Here is a 23,376-nt window from a genome sequence, read left to right as displayed (position 1 = left end):
CTAAGGCTGTGGGTCTCTCTGTCTCTGTTGTCTCCCCGTTTCTGCTTTTCACCTTCTCTGTCTCCATCTCTAGGTCTTCTTATCTCAGGGTCTCTGTTTTCCCCATTCGAGGCCTGCCCATTTCTACCTGTCCTTGTCTTGGGTCTTTCTCCACATCAGAGTCTCCCAAGCTCTGAATCTCCCCTTCTCTGAGTCTGTCTTCCTCTCATTCTCTGTGTCTCCATCTGTTGGTCTCCTTGTGTCTGTCCTCCTCAGTATCTCGCTATCTTGGGGACTCTGGGCCTTCTGGTCTCTCCATCTTTGTGTGTGCGCGCCTCTTGTCCTCACCTTTCTCTCCCTCCCCGTCTCTAAGTCCGTGTCTCCTCTTCTATGCCCCACTCCCTGTCTCTGCGTATGTGTCTCTTCTCTTCCTTTCTCCGTCTCTCTCTCTGGTCTTCTCTTGTTTATGCCGTTGCCATGGCATCAAGGACAGCGCAGGCGCAAGGGAGGTCGGACGCCAGGCTAGGCTAGCTCGGCCTCTGATTGGCTGTCTGGTCTGCCGTCGCGTCTTCGCTCTGCCCCCGTCCGCGCCGATAGACTGCTGCCTTCTGGGCGTTACAGGTACCGCGCACGCGCAGTCTGGCCCGACGCCATCGCGGCGGGCTCCCGGGGCAGCTTCGTCGAAGGAACGCAGGCTGGCGGCCGCGACGTACCGTTCCTGAGGTGCGAGTTGTAGCGGCCCGGCTCGTGTACGCGCGCAGCTGCGTTCCGAGGTGACCGGAGGGGGCTTGACGGCTGAGGGTGTCTGTGGTGGGCGCTCAGGTGGGAGCAGGGGACGGTGCCAAGCCGCCCTGGGCTGCGAGCGGGGTCGTCTCTGCCGGCCGGTCGCCCTGCCTCTCTAGCCCGTCACCCGGGCGTGGGTTCGGTTTGAGTGAGGTGCCTGCCTCTGCTCTGGGACCTCTTAGGTGGGCGAGGGAAACCGTATCGGGGAAAGGGCAAGAATGGGTCAGCCGGCAACGGACATTAAGGACCACAGAGGATTGTTTTTTGGACCTTTTAAAAATAGTGTCAGATAGGACTCTGCATACCCTTTGTTCAGATTCACCTGTTGGTATTTTATGTTTTGCACACCGCTGCCTCTCTCTCCCTTATCCCTCTCCATTTTCTCCGCCCCCCCATCCCATCATATACAGACCTGTCTCTTAGTTGACTCATCGGAGGACAAGTTGGACAGTTCCACCATCCTTGACTGCATACCAGGGTCTGGTCCCTCTTCCCCCAGTCACTCCAAAAACTTCCTGTAGACGTGTCTTCTGCTCCCCAGCCAGTTCAGGGCCCGGCGTGACACATTGTTGCTTTTCCTCTGCTTGCTCCTTGGGACTGTGACTTCCTTAAATTCCTGGTCTTGAGGCTTTTGGGGCGACCAGGCCGGTCACGCAGGTTGTCTCTTTGTTGTCTGTCTCTCCTCGTGAGCGGGTCCAGTGTGCGCGTTCTTGGCAGGGACTGAGGAAGGCAGCTGAGGTACTCAAGACGCTCCTTGCTCCACGTGTTTTTCATTCTAAAGGCACTTTTTCCCCCTTTATAATGAGTGAGTAATCTCTGCGTGAGGCCAGGAGCCGCTGTGAACACCCTGAGTCATCTGATGTGGAAATATGGGGAGAAGGCGACATGCGGGCAGGGCTGGGCCTGGAGGTGGGAGCGAAGCTTGAGCTCTGCACAGCCCTGTGTGAAGGGAATTTGCCTCCACCCTTCAGGATCAGCTGGGGATGGGGAGAGGGCTGGCCAGGACCTGAACTCCCACTCACAGGCCTGTGCCTCTCACTGTGTGGGTACCTCTTTGTCCCTCTGCAGGTCTGGACTCTGGCTAAGATCCCAGAGCATATTGTTATCCTTGGTCTGTCTCCCTCGGAGCCTCAATCCCGTGAACTCACCCTCCACAACAGGCGCTTTGCATGTTTGGAAAGATGCTGCCTTTGGAGAAAGCGTTTGCCACCCCCAGGAACTCCCCAACTCCCCTGGAATTGCCCACACTGGAGTCAACAGCTGGGGACCAGTAGGAGGGGCCCAAGACCAACCCTGGAAGGGCTCCTTGAGTTCTCCTGCCTGCACTTCCAGAACTTTTTCTACCAGGAGGTGGCTCGGTCCCACCAGGCCCTGGCCCGGCTCTGGGACCTGTGTTGAGACTGGCTGCAGCCTGAGGTGCACTCCAAGGAGCACATGATGGAGCTGCTGGTGATGGAGCAGTTCTTGGGCGTCCTGCTCAACAAGCTCCAGCCCAGGGTGGTGGCAGAGCAGCCCAAGAGCTGCAAGAAGGCAGCCTGCCTGGTGGAGGACCTCACCAAGGCCCTGGCGGAACCAGGTGAGGCCACCTTCCCAGAGGACAGTATGCCTTTGAGGAATGGGAGGGGATCAGCCCTGGAAGGAGTGACATTGACAGAATGGATCCCAGACCCCAGCCAGCGGGTTACCTGAGAGAGTTCAGTTACCTCATGTATAAGAGGCACAGAAGCTAAACACTCTGAGCTGGTGGGGCAGCTCCTCAGCAGGGATCTGGCCCACACCACCCTGCCCAGGGGCATCACCCTCATGGTTGCCTCATGGGCCAGGAACGCTGCTTGGGTTCCTGCCCTCACATCTGCCTTCCAGATGTAAGGAAGCAGGAGGAAGCAGCCCCTTAAAAACTAAGTAAGTATTCTCGGCACACTTCCGTCTCCTTATTATGGGAAGAAGGGGAGCACTGGGGCCGGGTGGGCAGTCTCCACCACATCTGAGGGCAAGGCCTATGGACTGGTGGTAATGGGGCCCTGGAGCCTTGGGCTCAGGGTTAGAAGCCTGCGTCCATGTTCGTCCCCCACCCCCAGCCCTGTGGGCTTACTGTGAACCTCTTGGGCTTACTCTCCCCTTGGGCGGAAACGGGGATGCCATCAAGATCTCCCTTGGGGTCCACCCACAGCTTTGAGCAAGGCAGTGCGTCACAGGGAAGCACACTGAGTCTTTCCTGTCTGCCATTACCAGGTGGGCCGGCGAGAGCCAGCGAAGACCCAGAACCCAGTAAGACCCAGGCACCCCCGAGACCTGTGAGTGACCAGCCAGCTCTTGGGTACGTGTGGTGGGCCAGGGTCTGTGGTTGGGAAAGGCCAGGAGGGAGACATTGTGCTAGTTCTTGAGGGAACCCGAGGGAAGCCAGGTAGCTGAGGCCTGGAAGTCTGTGCTGTAATTCCGACTTCTCCCCACAGGCTCTGTGAATGTCACGAGTATTATTTTTAATTAAATTCCTCTTCAGAGATGATTCAAATTGTACGTGCTTATCAGAAACAGTGAAAAGCATCAAGGTATAAAGAAGAAAGTAACAATCTCCCAACTCCCTCACACCCTCTGCAAATCACAGCAAGGTGCGCACCCTGGCATTTGCCCCTTCGTGTTCTTTTGTACATCTCACCTGAGTGCGCACACATCTCACCCGTGTATGCACACATCTCACCCACGGGCCTGTGCAGAGGTTGGCAGCCCGTTTCCCTGAAAATGATGCCTGTAGCACTGGCTGTTTGCATGGAGCAACCCCTCACGCACCCAGGCCCCTCCAGGCAGTGGCTCGATATCCAATGGCATCTCCTCACCTCCATGGCGTTTCACAGGATCCACCGTTCGTTGTCCTAGAGTGGGAACTTTGCTGCCGTTAAGGTTTTCTGCCTCTCCCTGTAAATATGCAGTGAAACGTCCTCAGACATGTGCCTGGGTGTGGGAAGTTAGTTCTGTTTGGGTAGGGTGGGATCCTCAGGACCATTGGACAAAGGGCATTTCCACGTGGTTTTCCGAAAGTTCTATAGCATATATGCACAGGGTGCCTATTTTCCCACATCTGTGCCAGCACTGCATATTGTTGCTTTTTAAGATCTCTACCGACCCGATGGGTAGAAAAATGTGTTATCTTCTTTTTGGCTTCTGTTTGAATGTGTAGGGCCACTGCTGAGCTTGAGCTGCTTTTTGCTTTCTTCTTGGCTGTTCTGCTCTGTCAGTTGAGGACACGTGTGGGGTCAGTGGAACCCTGGGACCTGCTGTGATGTGACCATGCTGGGGCCTCCCTGACTGGCTTGGGGGTGCCCAGCTGTGAGATCTACTCTCCTCAGCTTTGCCTTCCCTTCTCCCCAGTCTCTCCTGTTCCAGACCCCGTGCTTCTGGAACAGGAGAGCATCAGGGAGGAGAAGACCAGAGAGGGCAGGCCCACAAAGGCTGAGCCAAAGGTGGGTGGGTGGGGACCCACTTGCCCAGCAGCTCACAGGGCCTGTCCCACCCTGTCTTATCAACCTCCCTCCCTCCCTCATCAGTGTGCTGCCAGCTGCCCCAGGGAGGCTAGAGGATGAGGAATGGTGTTGGGCTGAGGTTCCAGGGCTGGGCACCCAGGCTGCTGCCTCCCCAGGAAGCTAAGGGACGAGCCTGGCCCTGAGCGGTGGGTGAAGCTGGGGGAGTTCTCTGAGACCAGGGGGAGGGCTCTGACTTGAGCCGTCCCACTGCCTCCTGGGGAGTGCTGGCCAGGTGGCCCCTGACTGCAGGCTCCCCCCAAACCCACTTTGTGGTGACTCCATGGCCTCTTCCCTGTCCCTCTGGCTGTGTCAGGTGGACCCTTAGTCCCCCCAAGGGTGCACTGTGGCTGCCAGCGGCAGCTCCCCTCCTCACCCTTCCTGCTGCGTCTGCTGTCCCCAAGTCCCACCTCCCACCAACCAGGACTCCTGGCCTCACCCGGCCCCCCACCCAGCAGCTGCCTCCCCACCCTCATGCACCTTGCTCTTCTGCATCGAGTCTCAGGTTTTGTTGCCCTTGGGCATCACAGGTCCCTCAGACCTCCTGGGCTGGGCAGAGTACAGGGTCCCTGGCCACGTGGGCCACCTCTAGCCATGTGCTGCCCTGCAGTACATGAGCCTGGGGGGTGTCCCAAGGGAAGCCCTAGGTGGGCAGCACTTGCGGGGGGACCTTTGTGTGGATCTCCCGTTCATGGATCTCAAGAGCCACGGCAGGAAGCTCTACACATGCCAGAGCTGTTGGAAAACTTCCACTTCAGCCTGGCCCTGGCCAAGCACCAGAATTCCCATGAGAAGGAGAAAGGCAATGCATTGGAGAGTGCCCTAGGCACCCCCGTGCTGCATGTGGAGCCCATGCCAATGGAGGATTGGCAGGCTCCTGGAGAACATGGGAGGTGATGTTTTCCCTGTGCACTCTGAGGCATAGAGATGAGCCACTTTCTGTAAGTGCCCCCAGAGAAGGACAACTACCTGCCTGAAATTTCAGAGTAACACATTGGGCTCCTTCGAAACCCTTGCGTGGCTTCCTGCGATGTCAGTGTGGATTTAAGTCTGCTTGTTTTCTAAACGAGCTAAGGTGGCTGAAGCACTTAAACCCAGGAAGGGCCCACATGAAGCCCTCACCTTGCAAACACAGCTGTAAAGATGCTTACCTGTGAGCACAAGCCGCCAGGAGTGAAAGAAGACTGCTTTCTTCTCTGACCATTTCAGCACCACCCACACATTGGAACATTGGTCTTTGCAAAGTGTACGAGTTGCCTTAAGTGTGTGATTGCCAACTCTTTCTTGAAGTCAGTCTTGTCTGTTCCTCTTGTTAGAACTTCCCAGGGCTGCTGCTCAAGCAGAAATCTTGCCTGCTGTTTTGTTTTTCTCGTAAATATGTGATGGCAGGTTTACTTCTGAGTCCTCAGTAGCGTGCCATTCTCCAGTTTAACTCACATGGGTATGGAGTGGCTTACAAAGATCACAAAAACACTCGGAGCCTAGTAATTGCAGTGTTTTCAAACTATGTCTCATCCCATCAGTGAGTTGAAAAATCAAATTAGTGGGTGGCCACCGGCATTACAGAGCAATGAAATAGAATAAATAGGTCAAAATTCATAATGTAGTAAAGGCAAATATTGTTTTGTGAAACTTTTCAGCCGTACATCTAAATATGAGAACTGGTTGCAATGTAAAATGTATATCTTACTAGGCAGGGAGTGGGGGTGACTGTGATCAAAACCAGTTGAAAACACCAATAAAGGTTGATGAGATCTGCCTGCGTGGGCAAGGGGAACTTAACTCCTTGGGCTACGTAAGGTGATCTTTGAGTTTTGCATTTAATCTCAGGTTGCAGCATTGTTTTCATTGCCTGAGCATAAATTTGACTGCTTTCTGTGGATAGAGAAACTGGTGCCTCTTTCTGTCACTGTGTTTGGGCAGGCAGTCTGTTGTGATGGTGCCCGAATCACGGGGGCTTAACATAATAAAGGATTTATTTCCTCACTCACATCACAGTCTTGTGGTTGCTCTGCTTGAGTGTTAGTGGGTTCACACGGAGTGTCAGAGGGTAGCTGTGTTCATAGGGATAGGGGGAAGGTAAACCACATAAATGGAAACCTGGCAAGATGGGAATGAGTTCCAACAGGAAGGAGATGCTTAAATACCTTATGTAATGGACTGAGTTGTGTGCCACCTTGCCCGCCTTCCCTCCTTCCCCCTGCCCCCAGCTCATATGTGGAAGCCCTAACCCCTAATTTAGAGATAGTGCCTTAGGGAGATAATTAAGGTTAAATGAGGTCATATGGGTGGGGCCCTAATCCCATGGGACTGGTGTCCTTATAAAAAGGAAGAGCAGAGATTGCTCTCTCTTGCCAAGTGTGCACAGAGGAAGCTAGGAAGAAAGGTCTCACCAGAAACCAACCCTGACAGCACCTTGATATTGGAGTTCCAGCCTCCATAGCTGTGAGAAAATAAATTTGTGCTGTTTTAAGCCACCTAGCCTGTGTGTTTTGTTTTGTTTTGTTTCGTTTTTTGTGGTACGTGGGCCTCTCACTGTTGTGGCCTCTCCCGTTGCGGAGCACAGGGCTCCGGACACGCAGGCTCAGCAGCCATGGCTCATGGGCCCAGCTGCTCCGCGGCATGTGGGATCTTCCCGGACTGGGGCACGAACCTGTGTCCCCTGCATCGGCAGGTGGACTCTCAACCACTGCACCACCAGGGAAGCCCAGTGTGTTTTGTTTTTTGTTTCTCATGGTAGCCCGAGCAGACTAATACATGACCCCCGTTATTATTTGGGTTGATGAGTTTTGTAAATCAGTGTCAACCAGTGCAACTATCTGGAACACAAACAGCCCAGTTGCTTAAGAACTACTTTGACATTTGTGTTCCTTGAACTTTCAATTTCAGGTGTGGTGATTTTTCCTAGAGAATTAGTGGGGAAAAAAAGGAGAAAGCTACATACATTGAGAGGCTGAAATCCTTTCTGGATCTAGGTGGAATACTACAAGTAAAATACATACAAGTGACTAGGACGCCTATTTACATGGAGTTAAATACCCAATTACAGAGGAATGATGACTGAAATTTTGGTAGAGCCATTCAAAGAATAATGAAGCATAATGATAATTAAGAAGACTGTAGCAACATGGAAGAAAAGTTTTTAAGTGTAGCTCAAGAAGTAGAATACAAATATTTGTTACATTGTAACTATAAAACATGGTGGAAGTTTGGCTGCATTTGTTTTTGCTTTTTTGAATTCCCTTGGAAATTCTTTATTTACAGCACTTCAATAAAATTCATTTTTCACCATTTTGAAAAAAATTCTCCCAATCATGGAAAACTGAAAAAAAAAAAAAAAAGAAATGAAGGAGAAAAAATTTTTTTCTCATGTTCCCAGCTCATAGGAACTTTTGACATCTCAGTATCCGTCCTTCCAGTCATTTTTCTGTGTACAAGATTTGGTATGTATGTGTTCAGTGCATATATAAAATTTGTGAGCATCTTCATTATAAATGTGTGTGTGTTTCTTGAGTATCCTGAGTGAGGGATCAGTCCAGATTCATTGGGCCTGTCGCTCACACGACTGAGAAGTCCCTCTTTGGGAGGAAGAATTAAAAATTACTAAGATAAAATGAGGTGTTAGGCTTTGGAAGGGGTGCAATAGAGTGAAGGACCTTGGAGTTTCAGCTTCATTTACTTCATGGCCAATCCATGAAACCCGATCCTCAAAACATAATGTAACTCAGGCCTCTCTCAACCAGTGAGCACCTGAGTTTATAGAAAGGACAGTTTCCAGAAGCCTCAGTGAAACAACCAGCTCTCCAGCTCCAGCCTCTGGCCGACAAAAACTGTCTCTTGAGAGTTGGGCTCCTGAGAGGCCACACACAAACTGAGGCATTTCTTAGGGCAACCCTCCCAGGCTTCCCAGAAGTGTAGGGAAAGGGGCGTGGCTTCTGCAGTAGGAGGTTCTGGTTTCCTGTAGTGGAGACTGCTCTGAGAGGGAGACTCTGGGACAGATAAATCTAATCCTTCCCAGGTTCTTACCAAGTTTCTTCTCAATGGTTCATATCCCTGCACCTTTGGATGGGAGTTAAGCACAGACCCATTTTCCCTAATGCCTGACCCAACCCAGCTTACCCTGAGGTTAACAAGTGGGGACATCTAGCGATATTTTTTCTCTCTGTAGAATAAATCATCCATTTGTGTGCTTTACTATGTGTTGGGCAGGGTGGTGATGGAAGAAGAACAGCAAACAAATTCTAAATTTCTTTTATTAGGTTTGTTTTTGTAGTGGTTTGAGAAAAGCAACTCTGAAACTATTTTACAAGTATTTTAGAATTCAGCAAATTAGTATGTTTATTTTAGGGGTCTTAGCATTCTCGCTATTGAAGAGGGACATAAAAATACGGAGAGTCACAGATTGGAATGGGAGGTATTTCTGTGTATGTATATGCACCCATATACCTTTTTGTGTGTATCTATGTAAGTGTTTATACATGCGCCTTTATTTCCTAGCTCAGCAGTAGACAACCTAGTAGCAGTGAGCACACCTGGCACTCAGATTTGGTCCTGAATAGCATCCCCTACTAATATGAACCAGTTCTTTGGACCTGCAGAAATATGGCTGATTTCGGGGCTGATTTCAGGGTAGAAACAAGATGAGTTTATAACATCTTATACTGAAAATGATGAAGGCATGTCACAGGGATGGCAGGAACTTTCCTGAAGGGACTATTATTGGCCACATCTGGGACAACATGAGCACCAAAAAACCTAAGGACAGCAGTAAGTCATAAAACAGGTGTTCACCAAGGCATCAGGGCAAGCCTCTCTGAAAAAGCCAACAAACCACAAGTGCAGAGGCTCCTAATGTGAGACCCCTCCCACCTCCCAATCCACCACACAATAATGCAGGTGTTATTATCTCTGGCCAGTCTTCACCTTGTCTCCTTCTCTCTATTCTGACTTTGATGCTGCTCTTCCCAGCACATCTAATTTCCTTGAGGACAAGAAGCTACACAAGGATAGAAGCACAGGGAAAGGGAAGAGGATACATGTAATAAAGGGAGGGAGGACAGAACACCTGACCAAAGCACCAAGGCTATTGAGCTGCCTTGTCCTGTACAGCCACTTGCTGGCTACATGTGGCAAATGAGCACTTGAAATGTGGCTACAGCAAATTAAAATGTACTGTAAATGTAAAACACACACTGGATTTCAAAGACATAGTATAAAAAGAAAGCAGAATATCTCAATTGTGATTTTTTTATATAAACAACATGTCAAAGTGGTAACATTTGGGATATATAGGGACAAATAGTAAATTAATTTCACCTGTTTCTTCTTTTTAAATGGGACTATTACAATATATTTAAAATTTACCGATGGGGCTTACACGTTGTGTCTATTGGAGAGTGCTGCTATGCACTACTTACTGATTTTCTTAAGTGTTTTTTTTTTCACTCTCATAGTTCTTTATTCACTTATTGTTTCCCCCACACACACTAGAAGGTAACCTCAGTGAAGGCAGGACCTTGTCTGTCTTGCTGTATCCTCAGAGTGTATGACAGTGCCTGTAGTAGGGGTGTATAGACATTTAATGAGTGAACAATAAGTGACGTCTCTCCATCAGTTTGAATAATTTAGAGATGATTATGTTGGTATCATTAGTCATGATTATGTATACACCCAAGCTGCATTTTTACTATTTACTTTGCAACTTCTGGTTACTGTTTCCATCAATCTAATTTATATTCCTCCCAGTCATCTCCCTCCCTTGCACACATTTACTGACTCTCCAGTGTGTGCTTTAAAAAACAATATTATTTCATTACTACCAGCAGAAGTGGCCTGCATGGGGTGGTGGGTGTGCCTGGCTCAGGGTATGTGTGGGCTGTGAGGGGTAGATGATAATTGGGAGGCTGAAGGAAAGGGAGTGGGGCTGCAGGTCAGGCCCAAAGGCTCCTCTGATTTACTTCTGGGAAGAGGTAGACTTAATAAAGGAGTCATGGCAAGCTACGGCCAGGCCGCCAATACGATTAAGAAATTCTTGGAAATCTAGCTGCCCATCAGAGTCGAGGTCCAGTTTCTTCATCATGCAGTCAAGGACACTAGGGTCCTTCTGGTTCTTTGTGAAGGCACCCAGCTCTGTATTCATGAAAATAAGGAACTCGGCCTTGGAGAGTTTGCTGTTGTTACCGTCCCTTCCAGCATGCTTTTGGAAAACAGCAATCAGAAACTCAACGCACCGTTCAGTCTCTGTAGGGCTGGATATTTTTACCACGTTCGGAGAGGAGCGAGGCACGGGGCTGCGAGCGGGGAGCGGCGCGGCAAGCCATGATTTTCTCACATGGTTTTTAAATGACTGAAATTAAGTCCAAAAAAGAGGGAGCATTCCACAAGCATACTGAGGAACAGTATTGGAAGACTATTTGCAACATGGTTTCCCCAAGGGAGAAATTTCAAGTTAACTGGAAGCTTATATCCTAGCACTCTGATTAGAAAAGTCAAACTGATTGTTATAACCCTAACTGATGGTTAGTGACAAAAACCAGCCAATGCAATTTACATATGGGTTCTAGTGAGGGTGACAAGTCACTGTTTAAGGATCACGGTTGTCAGGGTGACTGCTGTTAGTGGATTCAGGGTTCAGTGAAATACTATAGACTGCCTTCAAGTTAAATTTTATAAAAACAAAAGCTTATTAAACACCAGGATAAAGAATCAATGAAAAAACAACAGTTCAAAAGATTAACTTGTACATTTCTCAAGAGATAAATCTTGCAAAACATAAGGTTCCAACGTGGGTGTGCTCTTGCTCATAAGATGGTGGCTTAACAAAGAAAAAATCTTCCTCTTTTTGTGAAACAGCAACATCTGCATTTCTAATGCATGTGAGTCCTGTAGAAAAATTTATAGCAAGAACAGAGCAGCAAAAGCCATCTCAGAATCTGCAAGACTCCATGGAAGTGGCTTTACCTTTCAAGTCTTCCTATACAAATCTTTTCAATTCCATTGCATATAAAGATTAACTTATTGCAATATAATGCATATAACTACTTTAAAATCTGTTTATAGTACATGGATACTTTGTCACATGGCATTCACATCTGTGAGGCTGGTGGCCATGTACCTTGACCAAAGAATTTACACAAATCAGAAAATTTTGTACTGAGACAGCTGAATATTCACGGTGATTCCATAAAGTGCCACTCTCATGTCTGGAACACTCTGCCATATTGTTTTTAGGGAATATCAGAGTCAGGTTGCACCATTCATAAGCAACCCCTGCCAAGAATGTAATGTACAATAATGATAAATTCTGACTGCGTTTGGTTCTTTTATATGAAAGGCATTCGCTGAGTTTGTCACCACTTTGAAAATCTCTGGTTTGGAATATGGTGAATCCTTAGAAGCCACCCCAGATCCACATTTTTTTCCATTTCTCTTTTGTAGGTTCTATAATGAAGCATTAGTGGCTACTCATGGCTGAAAGTCCTCAACAGTGATTAACTCCACACTTCCCTACTGTCTGGATGATCTGATATCCCGGGATGGATGACCCAGAGCTAGGTATTCCCACAATCATTTCCATAAATATGAACTCTCTGTGGGGGTGTAAGGAGTTTGCTGAGCATGAAGCCTTGTGTATAACGTTTGTGTTGTTTCTCAGGAGTATGACTGGGTCAAATCTGGTAGGCAATGCGCTATAGCTTAAGGCTTTGCTGGGTCCCAGAACATGTGGAGTGGGTCTACCCAGCATGAGTTCTCTGGTGCTTGGTAAGGGAGGAGCTGTGTGTGAAGGCTTTCCCGCAGTCCCTGCACTCATATGGCTTCTCTCCTGTGTGGATCCTCCGGTGCTGAGTGAGGTGGGTGCTCTGCCTGAAGGATTTTCCACAATCCTGGCACTCGTAGGGCTTTTCCCCAGTGTGTGTCCTCTCGTGCTGGCTGAGCGATGAGCTGTGGCTGAAGGATTTTCCACATTCGTTGCACCCATAGGGTTTCTCCTTGGTGTGAATCCTCTGGTGTTCTATGAGGAGGGAGCTCTGGCTGAAGGCCCTGCCACACTCATTACACTCATAGGGCTTCTCTCCCGTGTGGATCCTCTGGTGTTGAATGAGTGGCGCAAGCTGGCTGAAGGCTCTGCCACACTCGTTACACTCATAGGGCTTCTCCCCGGTGTGGATCCGCTGGTGTTTGGTCAGGGACGAGCTGTGGCTGAAGGCCTTCCCGCACTCGCTACACTCATAGGGCTTCTCCCCGGTGTGGATTCTCTGATGCTGAGTGAGGTGTGTGCTCTGCCGGAAGGCCTTCCCGCACTGACTGCACGAGTAGGGCTTCTCACCCGTGTGTGTCCGCTCATGCTGGCTAAGCGACGAGCTGTGACTGAAGGTTTTCCCACACTCGTTGCACCTGTAGGGCTTCTCTCCTGTGTGGATCCTCCGATGCTCGGTCAGGAGTGTGCTCTGGCTGAAGGCCTTCCCGCACTCGCTGCACTCGTAGGGCCGCTCGCCTGTGTGTGTCCTCTGATGCTGAATCAGTGGTGTGATCTGGGTGAAGGCTTTTCCACATGCCTGGCACTCGTAGGGCTTCTCCCCCGTGTGGATCCGCTGGTGTTTGGTCAGGGACGAGCTGTGGCTGAAGGCCTTGCCGCATTCTCCACACTGGTAGGGCTTCTCCCCGGTGTGGATTCGCAGGTGCTGGGTGAGGTGGATGCTCTGCCGGAAGGCCTTCCCGCACTGACTGCACGTGTAGGGCTTCTCACCTGTGTGCGTCCGCTCATGTTGGCTGAAGGAGGACCTAAAACTAAAGGATTTCCCACATTCACTGCACTCGTAGGGCTTCTCACCTGTATGAGTTCTCTGGTGCTGGATCAGTGGGGCAATTTGGTTGAAGGTCCTCCCGCACTGAGTGCACTTATAAGGCTTCTCACCAGTGTGGATTCTCTGGTGTTTGGTAAGCGCTGAGCTGTTTCGGAAGCCTTTTCCACATTCGTGACATTCGTAAGGTCTCTCTCCCGTGTGTGTTCGGTGGTGTTCGATGAGTGCTGAGCTGTGACTAAAGGCCTTTCCACATTCCTGACATCTGTAGGGCTTCTCTTTTGCACAGGTTTTCTGTTGAGTATCTGAGTCCGGATCCTCCCTCTTTCCATGTGTTCCCCACACGGGGGGGCCTTGCCTTTTAGGAGTCATTGGTCGAGTTGAGAGATCAGGCCTCAGACTCAAGTTTTCCCCAAACCCATTCCCCTGCTGCTTCTCCTGAGTGGGTGTCTTCACAGGCATGAAGGCAGACTGCACCACATGGCTATCTGGCCTCTTGCGACCCTGTTCCCAGTGGCCCTCAGCATTTTCACCCTTGGAGTTCCACAGACTTTCCCACAGGAACCTTTCTACCAGAGCATTATTGGGTATTTCTTCAGTTATGTCTTGCTTCACAGTTGATAGTTTGGTTTGTCTAGTTTCAAAGTCTAAAAGAAACAGAAAAATGGAAATGTCCCTTAATCCCAGTTCTGGGGGAAGAGTTTGTGGTGGCTGGGTGGGTGGATGAAAGAATAAAACTGATGGTTTTGAAAGGTCCAAGGCACAGGTGGCTTTGTCCATTAAAAAAAATAGAGTTTTGCAAATCAGAGAAGGAACAGGAGAGGGAGGAGAAGCACAGAGAATAACCAGGGGTGGGGGACTTGGTGTAGGGGTTTTCAGGGGGAGCACAGAGAATGAGGGTGGGAGACGGTGCTGAGGAGAGAGTTAGAATCCAGGGAAACTGCTGACAAGACGCCCTGGGCCTGGAGTACTGCCAGCCCAGAGCAGAGCTCAATGGGCACGCTGAACGAACAAACAGATACATTTGCTCCTCCTCCTCCTTCATTTTGGCCCTCTCTGCACAGCCATGGCTTCGGTGTCCCCACCCTGACACCGAACTGGCCTAAAGGTGTGACATGGGCACCGTTCCCATTTATGTTACACTCTAGTGAAAAGCTAAAAATAAAAAAGGCCAAGCCAGATGTGGTTGGCAGAACAGTGGCTCCCAAATATATACATCCTAATCTCTGGAAGCTTTGAATCTATGCTTAACTTACATGTCAAGGAGGAATTAGGCCCCTCATCATTTGACATTAGCAGTCATCTGTGATTACCCTCATTGGTTTATCAGGGTGGGCCCAATGTAATCAAAAGAGTTCTTCAGTGTGAAAGAGAGAGGCAGGAGGGACATGATGTGAGAAGGCTTGACCAGCCATTGCTGACTTTGAAGATGGATAAGGCCTTGTGTCAAGGAATGTGGGCAGTCTCTAGAAGCTGGACAATGAAAGGAAACGGATTTTCCCCAAACCCTCCAGAAGAAACACTGCCCTGCTGACACTGTACTGTAGCCAAGGGAGACCCATTTTGGACTTCTGACCTCTAGAACTGTAAGGTAATTTGTGTTGCTTCAAGCCACTAAGTTTGTGGTAATTTGTCACAGCACCAATCCGAAGCTGATATAACTAAGTAAGGACTGGTTATTATTTGAGGCTAGGGAGACCCTGTTATAACCCCCCACACACACACACTGGCTCATCCCTTATTAGGCCCTGGTGATGGGCCACTGCTTACATAGGGTCAGGGCCTGTCGCCAGAGGGCCGGGACATTCCCACTCCCAACAGACTTGCCTGCTGGTCTCAGGAGCTGGACAAGAGGTATGAAGAGCAGAACGACCCAGCCAACCTACAGGCACATGGAAGAGCCCAGCCTGGATCCACCAGCACACCGATGCATGAGTCATAAGTGATTCTTTGGTTTAAACCACTGAGGCTGGAGTGTTTGTTACATGGCAAGAGCTGGCTGTTGCACTGCCTTGGTGGCCTTGTGCTTGCTGTTTCCTCTGCCTGGAGTTCTGTCCTCCCAGATTGTCTCATGGTCACATTGTTCTCATGGTTTAGCCTTCAGCTCACACACCACCTCCTTGGAGAGGCTAGCCCTCATCTCTCTGCTCAGTCCTCACCCCAATCCTAGTCTCTACCTCATCCCCTGCTTCCATTTCTCAGCATTCATCATAACCTGTAATCATCTTGTTCACTGTTATTATTATTATTTTAGCTATTTATCATGTGCTCCTCTCCCTCACCAAAAATGTAAATTCAGTGAAGATGGGAACTTGGTCTCACTCACAGCAAAATGGATGCTTGGTGAATGTTCCCTGAAAGACTGAGTAGTTAATTTGCTCTGAAGAATCAGGGCAGAAATGGAGAGAGAACCTGGGGGGTGAATGGGTTCCTCCCAGACCTGCAGGGCTTTCATCTCACCTGTGCACACACCTCGGGGGGCTCCCTTGTCCACCACCCACAGCTCCGCCTCGTGCTCCAACAGGGAGATGACGTCCGGCTTTGGGAGCCAGTGTCCTGCTCAGGGAGAAACCCATGGAGTGAGCATCTGTGTCCCAGGACCCTCCCCAGCCCTCTGCCCACTCCACCCTCAGTCTTCCGGGACCCAAGTGGCTGGGGTTCCAGGAGGCCATGGTGTGGTAACAGCCTCTGACATTCCTTAGGGACCTCCTCCCCTCACTCAGTCCCTGACCCCATCCTTGGCCCCAGTGTGGCCAATCAGAGCTCTGCTTCATCCCGTGCCTGCTGGCAACAACGACCAGGCTGGAGGGGACCTGGCTGCCAAACCAAGACAACCCAGGGACCTTCTATGGGTGCCCGGGACACAGAGCCTGCCTCTTCTGCTGGTCTCAAACCTGGGAGAGGCACCCTCTCAGCTGTCTTGTCACCTTCAGAGGGCCCCGTCTGCGAATGGAGGCAGAAAGGGGTATGGGGGCGGGCAGCAGAGGGGTCCCGACAGCACCATAGGAAGATCCAGGTCTACCTGGGGTTCTGTGGTCATGGGACCCGGTATGTCCCTCTTACCCCATGACTTTCTGCTTCTGGCATTGTTAGCTAGGGTCTGTCATTTGCAACCAAAACATCCTAATTGACATTCCCTGCACTGAAACAGGTCCCTGAAGGCCAGGTATTTGCTTTTATGGCCTAGATCTACTCGCACTTTTATCCCAGGAAAATTAGAATCTGTACTGTAGGCAGACCATCAGGGGCACGGGGGTGGCCTCACCCACAGAGGCAAGGAGCCCAAAGGTCTCCAGCATCACATCTCGGTACAGGGTCCTCTGGGCTGGCTCCAGCTGTCCCCACTCCTCCCAGGTGAACTCCACGACCACGTCCTCAAAAGTCACTTGCTCCTGAAACGTCACACATGAGCGTCCTCAGTGTCCCCGGCATGGCTGCTAGTGGCAGCATCTGGTGAACGGGGGCCTTGGCCAAGTGGGTGGGAGAGTCTGGGGATTTGGATCAGGTTTTTACTGTGGGGCCTGGGACCCTGCTGGAGAAGAGTCTCTTGAAATGAGAAATGCTGCTGATGCGTCATCAATGAAGGGGAGGATGGTCCTGGCGTGTTGGGTTCACAGGAAGTGTGCTTGCGTGGGTAGCCCCTCCGAGAAGCAGCTGGGTCTGGGCAGCGGGGAAGGAGCATCTGGAAACTGTCAGGTTGGCTCCCTGCCTCACCCTTTGACCCATCCTGATGGGTCCAAGATGCATACATAATGAATGAAACAAAGCCCTCTTTAAGAGATGAGAGGGTCCATGCTGCCACGAGCACATTTTACAGAGACTGGGAAGGCTGAAGTGTCTTGCCCAAAGTTATAAAGCTAGTAAGCAGCAAATCCAAGGATTGAATCTGGGTGACTTTATTAAGAATCTGTTCACGTGTAAATTAAATTCAAGTACATGAAGATCCATGTATATGTAGAAAATCAGTGTGGTAGTGGGAGCATTTCAAAGCAATGGACACACCAGGGCAACTGGCCCTCTGTTAGGGGGAAAAATCAGTAGATCCCTACCTCACCATAAATAAAAATAAATTCCAGAAATATTAAAGAGATGAATATAAAAAAGGAAAAAGGTGGAAAAGTATAGGCCATGAATTTAATAAATGGGTGGTAGAGAAAGTCTTCACAAATAAAATATAAAACACTGAAAGTCAGAAAGAAGAAAATGAGTGTGGTAGGCAGAATTGTGTCACTACCATCCCTGGATTACATGGCAAGGAGGAATTAAGATGGCAGATGGTGGGACTTCCCTAGCGGTCCAGTGGTTAAGACTCTGTGCTTCCACTGCAGGCGGTATGGGTTCGATCCCTGGTCGGGGAACGAAGATCCCACATGCCATGGTGCGGCCAAAAAAAAAAAAAAAAAAAAAAAAAGATGGTTAGATGGCATTAAGGTTGCTAGTCTGCTGATCTTAAAATAAGGAGATTATCCTGGAATATCCTGGTGAGCCCAATATAATCACAAGGGTCTTTCAATGGGGAAGAGGCAGAAAAGTCAGCCTCACAGTAATAGTATGTGAGGAAGACTCAAATGGCCAAAGCTGGCTTTGAAGATAGAAGCAGGTCAGGAGCCAAGGAATGTGGGAGGCCTGTAGAAGCTGCAAAAGGCAAGGAAGTGGACTCTCTCTTAGCGCTCCCAGAAGGAACACAGCCCTGCTGGCACCTTGATTTCAGCCCAGTGAGGTGCACTACAGACTTCCGACCTCCAGAACCATAAAATAATAAATTGTGTGGTTTTAAGCCACTAAGTTTGCTAGGATTTGTTACAGAATCGACAGGAAAATAATACATTCAGCAATCACAATCCATGACTTCTAGATGACAAGTCATTACAAGCCACTTCAAGGACCCACGCCAGCAGAATGAATATTTGCACCATAAATGGAAGGAGAAGGATGAGTGGCCAGCACAGGCAAAGAGCTGACAAATCAGTAAGTGAAAAGCAAACAAGAGGACAGAGAGTCTGGGCCTTCTGAGAAGAGGATGGCTTAGCACCCAGGCATGGATTACTTTCACAATTGGCAGGTTTTTAAAAATACATACACTTGTTACGCCAGCAATTCCACTTCCCCTCCATCTCCCCCTTCCCCCAAGAACCTTGCTCCCCTGCTGCAACGTCATAACAGGCAACTGGTAATGGCCTTGATGCCCATCGTGGCAGAGCAGCCAAAGTCAGGTTCTGGAAAATCTGCAGCCAAGCATAAGATGGGGGGCACTAATAGGCACAGCTGGGCAACGACCTTCCAGATGGAAAAATCCTGGACGGTGGGACGTTGCCAGCCCAGTGCCATTTATGTAAAAGGAAACAAAGCTCTAATTCTAATATTTGTCTGAAAATGTGTACATAAACACAGGAAAATGAGGCACGTGGAAGTGACAGCAGTGGCAGCTTTAGATGGAAGCCTGGGAGACGGGGCTGAGGAGCAAGGGGGACTTTATAAGTGCTGCTTGACATTTTTATAACGAGAATATCATTATGGGATATTATTTATTAAAAAAATAAATAAGCCAATTCATCAACCTAGAAATCACTATGAAACGTATCATGGTTTTGATACATTAAGAACTTTAAACTTGTGAACCTTAAAAACAAAATTCAGAGCAAACACATAGATGGTGCTGAAAGGTGCGCGTGGATTGCTCACTTAATAACCCCAGGCCACGGGTGATCACATCCAACCACTGTTCACCCAGGCAGGACGCCAACGAAGTCACCCAAAATCACCCAGGGAGAAAGGGCTGAGCCTGGATTTACACTTGGGTAGTCTGGGTCCAGCGCGTCCCCCTACTGGCCACGTGGCTGAACCACCTCCCTGAAAGACAAGTGAGAGAAAAACACACCCCAGGAGTCAGAATGGAAGTTCTGGGCCGGCAAGGAACTCGCATCCTCCTATCGGTTCCTCCTTGGACAAACAAGGACCCCTGAGATGTCACAGCAGCAGCGACTGAGGGAGGGGCACGAGGGAGCCCCAGGGAGGCTAGGAACTTCCTGTGCCTCAGCTGTACCATCCACTGGTGTCCATACATGCAGTTGCCAGGCTGCACACTCAGACAAATCTATGCTGTACACAAATGACACCTGAATACACAGAAGAGGGGCTGGGGAGACAAAGAGCCAATGGAGAGTGGCCAGGAAAATGAAATGGGTGGGGGTCTCCAGTGGCAGGACCCCTGAGGACTGTTTCCTAGTCTTCAACTTTGGACATTTAGATAATGGGTTAATAGAACTACCATATGATCCAGCAATCCCACTCCTGGATATATATCTGAAGAAAACAAAAACAGTAATTCCAAAAGACACATGCACCCCAGTGTTCATAGCAGCTAAGTGTCCATCAACAGATGAATGGATAAAGAAGATGTGCCATACACACACACACACACACACACACACACACACACACACACACTGGAATACTACTCAGCCATGAAAAATGAAAACTTGCCATTTGCAATGGCATGGCTGTGCCTGCAGGATACTATGTTTAGTGAAATAAGACAGAGAAAGACAAATACTGAGTATTATCTCCTATATGTGGAATCTAAAAAATAAAGAAATGAATGAATATAATGAAACAACAGACTCATAGATATAGAGAACAAGGCCAGTTTCTTCCATAATCAAGTGGGTAATTTATGATTGTCTTTAAGGCCCATGAGGTTTGGGCACAGACATCCTCCACAAAGGGATTTTCATCTCACAGAAGCAAGCACTATGGATGGCTAGTAGGGGAGATGCAAGGTCTATAGACTTTGGCCATGTGGGTGGGAGTGAGGCACACAAGGTGGCCCACATCCTGGACCCTGGTCTACCAGGCAGAATCCGCCTCTGCTAGAATTTCTCCCACCAGAACTGGGCATCTGGGAGGTGACGCTGTGAAGACCCGGCCCTGGATCCACATGATGGAGATTCAAACTCCAGCACCAACTGTCTTTTAACTGCACTGTGCCTCCCTGCCCTCATCTGCAAGTTACTGGGAGCTCCCTGAGGGCTGTTGGGAGGAGTGAGGGAATTCACAGGAAGTGTGTACCCTTGGCCCGGTGCATAGTGGGTGGTTTACCTGAGGACCCACCGTTCAAACAGCTGTGCTGGGGGGCCCGGGGAGATTTTATTTTCTCTCACCAACCCTCCCTGCTTGCTCCACACCTTCCAAACTCATTAGGTCTCGCTCAGTGGTTATCTGCGGAGTCCTAGGTGCAGGTCACCGTTCAGGCCGTGGAAACAGGACAAACACAGCCCGCCTCCTGGTGCTTGTATGCTAGTTGCAGGGTCAGGGAGCTGGCAAAAATGAAAACCCCAGGAGAGGCCAGTGCTCTGGAGAAAATGGGGGGATGCTGCTGGGCAGCCACACAGGGATCTGAAGGAGGAGACATGAAGGCAGCAGGATGTGTGCTGGGCACTGGGGACCTCAGGGGGCAGGTGGTCTGCGCCAGGCCAGGGGTCCTGAGCTCACGCCTGCCTCAGCCACTCCCAGTTGCGTGACTTGCCCCTGTGTCTTGATCTCCTCCTCATCCCACCTCGTGGGACTGATGTGGGGGCTGAACAGAGTGATGTGTCCAGCACTGACCAGAGTTCCAAACATTCATTGTTCACCCATTCACTGTACACCTACTGTGTGCCGGGCCTTTGCACGTGGCCAAAATGGCCAGAACTGCTTCCTAAGGCCCCAGGCCCCTGAAGCCGGCCTAGGAGACCTGGTTCTCAGTCTTCCTGCCACACGTGTGCCTGGTCTTCATGTTAGGTGCCTGGCGTGCTCCCACCTCCAGGCCTTTTCTCATGCTGTTCCCTCCACCTGGAACATTCTCCCTGTGGGCCCTGGCCTCACCCTGTCCTTTCTTGCAGGTCTGTTTGGGGGCCAGTTCCTCAGAGAGGCCTCCTGGGCTGTACTGGTTAATGCCTGGTCCCCAAGTCCACCCTCTTCTGGGCCTCATTTCCCTGCCCAACGCTTGGCAGGTTTACATTCCTCATATGGTCTGTGAGCCCCCGGGGATGGAGATTTCTGCTCATCTTGTCTGTTCCTCTACCTGGAGTACCTGGAACAGTGCCTGGAATGGTGCCTGCTCATTAGCAGTGCTCAGTACAGGTTGGCCAAGTGACTGGATGAAGAGAGTGAGCTGGGAGAACAGACCTAGAGCCCTGTGTTGAGAAAGTGCCAGACACATCAGTGGGATGGATGAACCATGTCTGCCAGGGTGGCACGGAGCGGGGGGGAATCCAGGAGGTCTTCTCGGAGGTGGTGAGGTAAGAAGTGGAGGAGGACATGGAGCTGATTAAAGCACTTTCCTGGTGAGGGCAGAACGAGCCTGGTGGGGACCACAGGTAGAGCCTGGGAGGCCTGAGAGTGAGGTGGTGGTGTACTCACCGGGTCCCTGGCAGTGAGGAGCCCAGCGGTCATTCCCTCCTCCTTGGGCCTCTTGCAGGAACAGCCAGCTCCTCGGCAGGCAGTTCTAGGGGGAAAGGGGATGTGAGAGACTGGACAAGTGACAGGTGACCAGTAACCCCAGGCCCTGGAAGCCCTGTGTGCAGGTGGAAGGAGCTCAGCACCCAGGCCAAACTCAACAGCAGTGCAACCTCAGCTTGGCATTTCCCGAGCTCCTGCTGTGCACCCAGGTGCTAGTCCAGGCACTGCTGAAGTATGAGCTCAAATTTTCCTTACCCATTCCAGACAGGAAAACTGACCGCCAGGTGGGCAAGGAGCACAGTCTGGGTTGCACAGATGATTTCCAGGGTGATGACTTACTGTGACAGAAAGCCAGACAGTACGGGGGTCTTGGGCACTGTATGGTGTGCGTCAGCTTCCCTCTCATAAAATGATGGTGGTGACCCAGGACAGAGCTTATGGGAATTAAAATGTGAAAACGGCTGGAAATGGAGCCCAGCAGGCAGCAGAATACACAGGAAGGCGATTGTTGCTGGGAGGGAAGACTCTTGCTTCAGTCAGCATCTGTTTAGCATCTACTACGTGCACGGCCCAATTCCCAGTGATTTACAAGCCGTTGCCTGGCTGAATGCCTAAAATGAAAGTCAGGCCAAAGGCAGGACGTGTTTCGCTTCTCTCTGTAATGTCCCTTGACGACCCTGCCTATGCACCCCTGATTCTGCCCCATCCAGCTTGTGCTCCGTTGTCTTCATTGCAGTTTCCTGGATGGGAGTTATCTTGTTTAGTGATGGTTTATGGGCTTATCATCATCTCTCTGACTCTCCTGTGGCATCCAGTGTGGAGACAATGTTGGGGGGCTCTGGGATATAAGATGGGCCTGGCACCCAGGACATATAAATACCTGCTTGTTGAATTAATGATGGAGCCTGAATGGTGCCTGGCATGCAGTCGGTGCTCAATAAGATTTTAATACAATGAGTCTGTTTCCTGGGTCCCAGGTGGCTAGGATCAAAATCTGGTGCTTTGGCTCTCCCTCTCTTTCATTCTTTAGACAGAAGTCCCTCAGGAAGGTGAAGCTCCAGAGATGACATTGTGGTGGGGCCTCGGCCTTACCCACTCTCCAAACCCTGGACGTCCCGCAAAAAAAGGGAAGGGACGCAGGTCAGGCTGGCTCCAGGCTCTGAAGGGTCCGGCCAGCCAATCTCTTACTATGCTCGCGAAGCCAGAGACCCCAATGCCTTCCACCAAAGCCAGTACCCAACCCCTGCCCCAAGCCCTCCTCTCGGACCCTGAGACCACCCCCCAACCCCCTACCCAAACCGGGCCCCGCCCACTCGGCCCCGCCCATACTACCCCCAGCGACCCGCCCTGGGCCCAAAGCAGCAGAAGAGACGAGACACAGACGCGCGCCGTTAGGTACACACCCGGGCCGGGGCCCCATAGAAGACCTTGGACCCGCTCCCGGCTCGGCCTCCGCAGCCCCTGCCACCCCCAATCTCACTTACCCACCGGACTGTAGGACAAAGGCCACGGCAGCCACCAACCAACCTGCGCCTGCGCAAGACCGCCACGGGCCGCTACTGCGCCTGGGTGGGCGGGCGCCGAACTACATCTCCCAGAGGGCGGCACGTGCACTTCCGTTCATCTCCCTGGTCGCCCCGCTCCCGCCCGGGGCGAGACTGAGCGGTTCGGAGCCCTTTTGCTGCGCTCCATGGAATGGAGGAGGGAGGCTGTACCGCCAAGGGCCGGGACTGCGCCTGCGCAAAGGGCGCTGAACTACATCTCCCAGAGGGCCACGCGCGGCTCCCTGGGCATCTGTCCCCTCCCGTTGGATTCATTAAGGACAGGAGTTCGAGTCCTGACGCCTGTACCTGTATCAC

General features: G+C 50.6%; 2 protein-coding genes and 1 long non-coding RNA gene across 3 annotated transcripts; 1 reads left to right on the top strand and 2 right to left on the bottom strand.

Moving 5' to 3' along the window:
• The first annotated feature begins 347 nt into the window (after positions 1-347).
• Positions 348-6,754, top strand: LOC117197929 (uncharacterized). The gene is made up of 3 exons (XR_004478825.2): positions 348-752; positions 1,831-2,338; positions 2,995-6,754. It is a non-coding gene; the product is annotated as an uncharacterized LOC117197929 (long non-coding RNA).
• A 1,788-nt stretch (positions 6,755-8,542) lies between these two features.
• LOC117197925 (protein S100-A11-like) lies at positions 8,543-10,629 on the bottom strand (the record flags this gene model as incomplete). Its single annotated transcript, XM_033411818.2, has 1 exon — positions 8,543-10,629. A coding segment is annotated over one exon (399 nt), but the record flags the coding sequence as incomplete, so codon positions are not given.
• A 304-nt stretch (positions 10,630-10,933) lies between these two features.
• ZNF135 (zinc finger protein 135) lies at positions 10,934-23,121 on the bottom strand. Its single transcript, XM_012538002.3, has 6 exons — positions 23,002-23,121; positions 22,398-22,623; positions 21,479-21,563; positions 16,344-16,470; positions 15,539-15,634; positions 10,934-13,725 (listed from the first exon to the last, which is right to left on the bottom strand). The coding sequence occupies exons 3-6, from the start codon at positions 21,509-21,511 to the stop codon at positions 12,011-12,013; spliced, it is 1,971 nt and encodes a 656-aa protein (XP_012393456.1). The 5' UTR covers positions 21,512-21,563; positions 22,398-22,623; positions 23,002-23,121; the 3' UTR covers positions 10,934-12,010.
• Positions 23,122-23,376: the final 255 nt, after the last annotated feature.

The sequence above is a fragment of the Orcinus orca genome, chromosome 20, assembly GCF_937001465.1.
Source record: "Orcinus orca chromosome 20, mOrcOrc1.1, whole genome shotgun sequence".
NCBI classification, from domain to species: Eukaryota; Metazoa; Chordata; class Mammalia; order Artiodactyla; family Delphinidae; genus Orcinus; species Orcinus orca.
This window is presented reverse-complemented; position numbering and strand designations above follow the sequence as displayed.